Raw genomic sequence first — 9,437 nt, 5'->3', positions numbered from 1 at the left:
GTCACGGATTCCTCTTGTCAGTCGCTCGAGTGTCCTTGCCCTTACCTGGAAAAAAATAAAGATAAAGGTTGAGTATAAAATACTCAGTAAGTGATCCCATTATCGAGATAAGACTATGCATCCATGAGTAAAGAAAAATAGTCTGTGGCTCATACAGTTATATCGGTTTTTTATGATGAAAGGAAAACCAAAAGACGTACTATCTTGCCTTGAAACGCATGTCTAGCGGCCCGTAGGCACACCGTCAAACATGATAATAACATGAACGTGAACCCGTCAACCCACGCATGTCTAGCGGCCCGTAGGCACATCGTCAAACATAATAATAACATGAACGTGAACTAATCGACTCACGCATGTCTAGCGGTCTGTAGGCACACCGTCAAACATGATAATAACATGAACGTTAATCTGTCGGTTCACGCATGTCTAGCGATTCGTAGGCACGTCGTCAAAACATGAAACATGAAAATAAAAGTAATATGAATGTAAACCTGTTGACTCACGCATGTCTAGCGGTCCATAGGCACACCGTCAAACATGATAATAACATGCATGTTAACCTGTTGGTTCACGCATGTCTAGCGGCCCGTAGGCGTACCGTTAAACATAATAATAACATGCGTCAAGGCAAGACAATAAACCGTTCTACTGGTCTATTCATGCAGTACTGATTAGAAGTTTTAACATGCTCATAGTACTTGTAACTACCATGCAACTAGCAAAACATAATGTCAAACAAAATCATGCTTCATAGTCAACCAAGTAACTTGATAGGTCTAATCTAGATCGCCTGACACGAAGACACCAGTAATAGTATCACTTACCTCAACTTGGTCACAAAAGTCCACGCAAATAATTCCTTAAAACCTTTGGAAAACTTGAATTAACCCAAAATTGTGGCTTGATCCATGACAAATTCCAAAACTTGATTCAATTAGCCAATCTGATCAAGAATTAAATCCAAAATCAATAACTTACTTTTTTCCACTATTACTCTCCAATCCAAAGAATAACCAACCAACTTAACACAAATTATCCAAACTAAAACTCTCCGATGAAGAAATGGTCTTTTCTTTGTTAGCAACGCCTCGACATCTCTAAAAATCCAATCCTGAAAGTTGACACAATGGTAACAACTAAAATCGTTTCCAACACAAGAAAGAACTTTAAAAAGACTCAACACAAACCTTGCCCAAAATAATCACAATTCTTACCCAATCTCAAAAAGGCAGTGGCTGCGAACGGTGGCAGAAACAAAACTGGACAGCAAGGCTGATGTCGGCGAGGCAAGCGGCGGCCACGGAACGGCAAGGAAGCGGTGCTGCTCACGGGTGGCCGAGGTGGCGGCGACTGTTTTGCGGCAGCGAGGAGCTCCCGGCGGCCGGCTGGAAGGTGGATATGTAAGGTGCTGGCGGTTAGGGCTGGAAGGAAAAGAAGAAGAAAGAAAAAAGAGGGGAGGGGGGGCTGCTACACGCGTGGGGAGAGAGAGAAAAATTTTTCTTTTTCTTTTCTTTTTCCTTTTTTTTTTCATTCCTTTAACCCTTTCCATAAATATATATAACCAAAATAAACTATTTTCTTTTCCCTTTAAAAAAAAATTCCTTAATTATCTCCCAAAAAATATATATATATACTTATATATATATTTTCCTTTTCCTTTTAAAAAAAAGAATCTAATATACACATTTAATTATCTTTATAGATAATCAAATCTCCCAAAATATAAGCCAAAATAAAACTCAATTAATTCCAAATAATTAAATCATATTTTAGCTTAGCCCAAAAACATAAATCTCATATAATTTATCCAAGTAGCCAACAATAAAAAAAAAGTTAATTACAAAATAAAATCAAGATGTTACAGTTTCAGTCCATAAGGACTCTTGTTCAGTTTACATACATGATTAGAGAACTTAGAGTTGACATACTTGAGTGGTTGATGCATATAGACATCTTCTGTTAATTTGCCATTTAGGAAAGCATTATTGAAGTCAAGCTGACGAAGGACCCATCCTTTGGAGACAGCAATGCTTAAGACAACTTTGATTGTTGATGCTTTGACCACCGGGCTTAATGTTTCAAAGAAATCAATTCCAAGATATTGATGAAACCCTTTGGCTACTAGACGTGCTTTGTATCTTTGTATTGACCCATCCAGATTTTTCTTTAGTTTGAAAATCCATTTGTTGCCCAACACATTGAAGGATGACAATGTAGGAACTAACTGCCAAGTCTGGTTATTGATGAGTGCTTGAAATTTAGTGTCCATAACTTGCTTCCCTTGAGGTGTAGCAAGTGCATCAGACACCTGCGTTGGTTCAGTCAAAGACCAGTCACGTTGAGTAGTGCTTAGTCAAATTTTTGGTTTGAAAATTCCAGCTTTGCCTCTCGTAATCATTGGATGAGCAAGCTGCAATGGATGAGAGGTGTTAGGAACAGGGCTTGTATGTGAGGTAGGTGGAAGAGTGCTGCTAGGTGACTGATTGGTAGGGCTGGCCATGGGAGTTTGAGTGGCTATATGTTCTGGACAGTTGCTAGGCAAGGCATTTGATGTTTGAGGAAAGGAGATAGGTTTAGTAGGCATAGGGGAGGTGGAAGAGTCTAGATTGATATCTAGTATGGAGGTGTTTAATGGTGAGGGACTATTATAAGGGTTTGAGATAGATTGTGGTGAATGAATAGAGGCACTTTGCAATAGTGGAGTTATGTTGGGAGAGAGAACTTGAAGGCCACTGTTCACCGTATTTTTGTGTGTTGAAGGACCAAGCACCTGAAAGCCATAGGAGAAAGGAAAATTAGATTCATTAAAGATAACATTCCTGGAGATGAATACTTTACCATCTTTATTGAGACATCGATGTCCTTTGTGAACCATGCTTGTCCATTCAAACTTGCCTCTATTGTTAGATCATGATGTTTCATATCTATGGTTTAAATCACACTCGTAGTCATATATGAAAGAATGCTCCTATAACCACTCCAACCTAATTAGTTATAATGAGACAAAAGATGTGATTATCTGTTCAAATATATTTTCACCATCAGATCATGATATCTTATATATTCGACTCGAGTAGTTGTTATGAAGCAAAGGATGTGACGGCCAATTTAAACATTGTTCACTATTAGACTGTGATGTTTCATATTTATGGTCTAGATTATTAAAGAATACACAACTTTATAAGTAGCCATTTCAACTTGAATAGTTGTATCAAAGAAGAAAATAGGAGTTTTAAAGAAAAAATTAAGCTTGCTTTGAAGAAATAAAATTCACTCACCACCAATCTCTTCAAAGAAGCACTGAAAGTGCACCTCAATCTCCTACTCTAATGCAATGTAAAGGGTTTTTACTTAATTGGATTGGTTGCATAAATGGCAATCAGACCCAAAATAATTGCATATATATAATATAAAAATAAAAAAACACAAATATATTACAAAAATAGGCCCATATATTAGAAAATACTAAAATGTCCAATTCATATTCTCACGCATCCCACTGGATAGAAACCCAAAAAATTCTTCTTTGCGTACATCTTGTTTTTCTCAATTTGAAGTCTAGCTAGCTTCTATCAATAATAGCCATCAATAACTTCTATCAATGGTTATTAATTATAGCCAATTAGTGGCTATGGGTAGCTATGACTGAAAGCTTTTATTAATTAGAATCGACTTTAAAAGATTAGCACTTAGCTATCATGATAGAAAACTATCAATGGTAATCATTGATAGACTTTCATCAATGATAATCAATTTTGAAAAACTAACACTTCAAGCTATTAGTGACAGAAAGATATCAATGACTATCAATGATAGAATTTTATAAGTGGTTATCAACTTTGAAACAAAACTATCGACTTTGAAAGATTAAGCTTTCGGTGATAAAAAAACAATTAGTAGCTATCACTAATAGACTTTCATTAGTGACTATCAACTTTGAAAAAATTAACAATTAAGCTATCAGTGAATATCATTGATAAACTTCTATCATAGCTATCACTGATAAACTTCTAACAATGGTTATCAACTTTGAACAAAGCTATTAACTTTGAAAGATTAACACTCAAAGTTATATGACTATCACACCGATAGACTTTTATCAGTAACTATTAACTTTAAAAAATTAGTACTTAAAGCTATTAACTGTTATTATTGATGGACTTCTATTTGTGGCTATCAATGGTTATCAGCTTAAGTTGCTAAGCTTCAAACAATGCTTTCCACTAATGCTTGATCTCGTGTTGGTTTTTATGGTTACAATGATGATTAATTAAGAATCTTTGATTATCAATGGTTATCAATGACTATCACTAATAGATTTTTATAAGTAACTATCAACTTTGAAAGGAAACTATCAACTTTTACAAATTAACACTTAAATCTATAAGTGATAAGTCTATAATTGAGAAATCTATAAGGGGGTGTTTGACTCACCAACATGAGTCGAGTTGGTATAATATAACAATTCATTGTTTGGCCCACCAACTTTAAATGTTCGTGGAGTTGAGTTGGTATATTTTACCAACTCACCCCAATTCTTCCTTCTTCCCATATTTTCAATGGCTCTACCCATCGGCCACTGTCACACTCCAAGAACTAACTCTAGACTCCGATAATTGCCTCTGCTGACAACTCTGACAACCAACTCCGAGCATCGACAACCACCTCCGATGACAATTTTGGCGACGAAATCTGAACTCTGGAAATCACCTCTGATGATAGCTTCAACGACCAACTCTGAGCTCCAACAAGCTTCGTGCAACCAACTCTGACAACTAATTCTGGCCTCCAACAACCACCTCGGTGACCCAACTCCGACGACCACTTTTGCACTACCAACTTCGACGACCAATTAGCGCTGACAACAAACTCCGATAAAAGTCACCTTCGATGATCACCTTTGAGCGGGCAACTCCGACGACCAACTCGGTGCTTTGACAACTACCTTTGACGACAAACTCCGACAACCAACTCTAATACCACTTTCATGCGACTAACTTCGGGCTTTGACAGTCATCTCCGACTACAATCTCTAGCAAAAATCATCTTTGATGATCAACTTTGACAACCACTTTCGTCCGACCAAATCCGGGATTTAAAAACCACCTCCGATGACAAACTTCGACAACCAACTCCAATACACCTTCATGCAACCAACTTCAGGCTCCGACAACCATCTCCGACTACAAACTCCAACAAAAATCATCTTCGATAATCAAGTTCGACAACCACTTTTGATTATTATAAGACTGATGACTGTTAAAGTATGATATACAATTGTTGATTATATAAAAACAAATTATTTTGTCTACATTAAGTGCAATATTTATACATAAAAATTTGTAAAATTTAATTGAATTCAAATATCAAGTGAGAGTTAAGAACATTTAGGCGAAAAGTGTGTATATAGTTGAAAAATATGTAACATATAACAAAAAAAACCACAAAATGAAATTTTTTTCTAGAATATTTTCCAGCAAAAATTTGTGAAAAATAGAGATTTGTTCTCTGATGACCCTCCAAATTTAGAGGAAATGAAACTGAAATTGTTGAAGAAATGTGGTGACATTCCATTGACTGTTACGACAATGGGGGGATTTAATTAAAAACAATTCAAGGCATATAAAAAGTATAGAGCAACAATAGGAAGAAGAAGAAAAAGAAGAAAATGATAATGAAATTCATGGAGAGGAATTAGCTAGAATCAAAAGTTTTGATTTCACTTTAGTTTCTCATTTTATTTAAACAAATTTCTACAAGAAAGGTAATCGGTTAATTGTTGTTTATTGCCCAAAAGAAGAAAGAAAGAAAGAAAAAAAATTTAAAAATTAATAGAAAAAATTGCAATCCATATTTTATTCAAACAAAGATGGGTAAAATTATTGAATAAAAAAGTTTCGAAACAAAAGTAGTAATTATAAAAGCACATTATTGAATAAAAAAACTTCAAAAAACTACATAAGATACCCAGATATATAAACTATGTACCCCAAACATAGATTTAAGAACTCAGACCAAATAAATTTGCACCCACATATGAACTTCACAGATATATAAACTCCAAAAATATATGAACTTTAGACATCCTATCTCAACTCTGCGCCCCAAACAACCTCCAAGTGACTATCACCGATATCTACTTAAATCATATCATAAATATCACTAATATAATCGATATCAGTGACATTTACCTATAAGTTCTATCACTAATGTCTACCTAAGTTATATCACGAATAACACTAATATCATCGATATCTACATAAGTTCTATCACTAATGTCTACCTAAGTTATATCACGAATATCACTAATATCATCGATATCTGCCTAAGTTCTATTGTTGATACGTAGATATCGTCGATATGATTAATATCACTTCCATTCAATTTGAGATTCCATTAACCAAATAATTAAATTATTACTTATTTTAAGGAAATGTTCATTAACCTTCCTAATTTACATGCTCCTTAATTAAACAAACCTCTTATTACTCATTCCTCCTCCTGTCCCAATCTTGTGGACTATTTTGTCTTTTCCATATAAACCAATTCTCTCCCACAAATTCCAAAAATAGCCAAGTTTTTTTTTTTTTCCTACCAAAGAACTCTCTCTCGTGGTATAGATTTAATGATCCTCCTTTGGTTGATATCTGAGTCCACCAAATCTGCTTTCTTTCCATATTATGATCATCTTTGGTTCGATCTCATTTTCTAATTATAGGCCACAAATCTTTTCATAACTAATTATACTATTTAACAAGGGAAATAAGTAAAAAAATATGGTAATGGGAAGCTTTGTATTGTATCTCAGACTCTTGGTTGTGGTCTCTCTGTGTAATTAGCTTCGAGTTTATCATTCAAACGCACCATAAGACAAGCCAGATTGTGGAGAGTTCACTGGAAACTACACAATCAACTTAGATATCAGTCCACATTACAGTCTCTAGGGGCGGTCAGGTGCGCAACTGCATCCATTGTCGAATTTCATATCTCAATTCATGACAAAATGATACCTGGAGTCCACGTACGTCTCAACATCCCATAGAAAAGAACCGAAAGTCACAGCTTCCATAACTAGTCTCTTCAACCCACCAAAGCTGATTTTGATAAGCTCGTCTTTGGAGGTATCTACTGTTCCTTGCGGGGTGATTGCAATCTGGGGTCTTCCAAACAAGGCCTCCGTGTGTCTCTCAATGATGCTAACAGCCTCCTTTGACCTTATCGTGGCTAATCTCTGCAGTGTGTCCCCATCAAACGACATTACGTATGTTCTCAAGCGGGAGGGCTTGATCCCCAGACCCGACTCCACAGGACTAACATCTCCTTGTTCAACTGCCATGGAAGAGATTTCAGGATGCACTGGTGCATTGGAGAAGGAGGAATCCCATTCTGCTCCTTCTCCCTCGTCTGTTGCATCAGCTGGTAGCATTTTCACTGTCTTCTCAAGCTGAAACCTCTCATCCACTCGCTTGAGGAAGTATCCATACATCACAGACGCCGCATACACCTGCCCCACTCTCAGTTTGCTTATCTGCACTACTGAAGCAAAGTCACCAATCCGATTGCCCAAAACGAGCGCTAGGTGGTTCTGAATCATTTCCCTTGCTTCGGACGAGTGAAGCCGCTCCAGCTTTTCATCATCTTGTGACCATGTGACAACTCGGCCATATGGGGCAACAGTTGGTATAAGAGGAACATCGGCGTCCATGAATCGTTGCACCACCAATGCATACAATATCTCTTCTAAGGCTCTTTTCCTTTCATTTGCCTTAACCTCTGCAATCCTCCTAAAAATTTCAAACGCTAAGCTACGTGAGCAGGGTTGTCCCGTAAAAAAACAAGCTTGATCAGCTTTGGTGCTCTTCTAATCAAACAATTTGGTTCAAGCGACTGTTTTGCTTTTATAAAGAGAAACTGATGTCAAATGATTGTTACAACTTTGGAATTTTCAGACCCATCCTTTACCTGTATATACTTGGCCTCTAAGGGATACGGAACTAACCTGTGCAAGACAATGTCATGAGTAGCGGAAGCAGGGGTCTCCTGAGTTTTTTCTTCAGCATGACGTTGGATTTGTAGCTGTTGAAGCTGCTGGTCGACGGCTGCAGGAAGAAGATGGGGATGGGTAGTCAGTATTTGAGACAGAAACTGGCCAATTGGAGACTGAAGCTGAAGTGGAGCAATTTGGGCAGCAGAACCAGCCGGATCCGAAGACAGGGACGCTTTAACCATTGAGAACCCAAATCCCCGACCCTGACCGCTACAGGGAACGGTAATCGTCTTCTTTCCAAGTCTCGACGGAGAAACGAAGGACCGATAATGCTGCCATGAGACAACAGAAAGTTGAGAAAAAAACCAAAGAGATCAAAACGAGATACACCGTAATTGACCATGAACTGTTTGATAAAAGGAAGAAAAGAAAAAAATGATTCCAGCTTCTTACAGGAACAGAGAGGAGATGTTTGGAAGGAAAAGTAAGGAAATGGGGGGCAGGAGGCCTGAGGGCGGTGTCCCGAAATGGCGATCCAATTCCAATGGCAAGGGTTGAGATTGAACCAGTGGCCGCTTCCATGAGCGTGTCTCTGCGTTGTGTTGTATGGATCTGGCCAAAGGCATACGAAGATTGAGGAAGGAAGCCCAAATTGAATGATAAATTTCAGCATGCGGAGGAAAATGAGACAAACCTGGGAAGAAGAAACTAGAAACTGGAGACTGAAGTACCGATTAAGGAGAGGAGATGCTTATAGAATGAAATTGTGAAAGACGTTTTGGCACGCGTATGTTTGTGTATGAATCATGAATGGACAGAGAGGCGGCAACGCAACGACATGCAGTTCATAAAAATTAAAAAGATCTTTGTATAAGCACCCTTATAATTTTGTTCAAATTTCTGTGGTGTCTTTAGGCTTTGTTTGGCGGAGAAACTGATTTTTCTTTTTAAAAATGTTTTTGGAATTACTCATTTTTTAAAATTATTTTCAGATTATGTGATTTAAATAGTGCAAACTTTGAAAACAACCTTTTTTTTTTATGTTGTTACAGTATCTAGATTTTGATTTTGAATTTTAAAATTTTAAAATGTAGAACAATATTAAATAAAGATAAAAACATTTAGAAATACAATATATCGTGCTATAAACTCAATTAATTTTTTGAAAAAATATAATATATATATGTATTGCATATTTGTATTATAAATTATATAATTTTCCAAAACAATAATTATATAATTTTTTTAAATATAGTTCATATTTATGAATAAATTAATAATTGTTACTGTTAACTAAATATTAGTGGGTAGTGTAAAACCCACACCTTACTTTCCCCTTTTTTCATTATGTTTATTGTTTAAGTTAAGCAAAGTATTGGGTTAAATACTTAAGTTAGATTGGATTTGTGCGTTTTGAGGTAGAGGACAAGTTTGAAGAAGGAAAATG

At 36.5% G+C, this 9,437-nt stretch overlaps 1 protein-coding gene across 2 annotated transcripts; it reads right to left on the bottom strand.

The window, feature by feature from the left end:
- Window positions 1–6,731: 6,731 nt before the first annotated feature.
- Window positions 6,732–8,845, bottom strand: LOC120082765 (UV-B-induced protein At3g17800, chloroplastic-like). 2 transcript variants are annotated; one of them, XM_039038057.1, is made up of 5 exons: window positions 8,685–8,845; window positions 8,444–8,602; window positions 8,199–8,322; window positions 8,003–8,102; window positions 6,732–7,787 (listed from the first exon to the last, which is right to left on the bottom strand). In XM_039038057.1, the coding sequence occupies exons 2-5, from the start codon at window positions 8,570–8,572 to the stop codon at window positions 6,992–6,994; spliced, it is 1,149 nt and encodes a 382-aa protein (XP_038893985.1). In that variant the 5' UTR covers window positions 8,573–8,602; window positions 8,685–8,845; the 3' UTR covers window positions 6,732–6,991. The 2 variants fall into 2 exon arrangements, with proteins under 2 accessions (XP_038893985.1, XP_038893984.1); XM_039038056.1 differs by having other exon boundaries at window positions 8,003–8,322.
- Window positions 8,846–9,437: the final 592 nt, after the last annotated feature.

Source organism: Benincasa hispida, chromosome 8, assembly GCF_009727055.1.
Source record: "Benincasa hispida cultivar B227 chromosome 8, ASM972705v1, whole genome shotgun sequence".
Taxonomy (NCBI): domain Eukaryota; kingdom Viridiplantae; phylum Streptophyta; class Magnoliopsida; order Cucurbitales; family Cucurbitaceae; genus Benincasa; species Benincasa hispida.
Note: the sequence above shows the minus strand (reverse complement) of the source record. Positions and strands in the feature narration are given on the sequence as shown.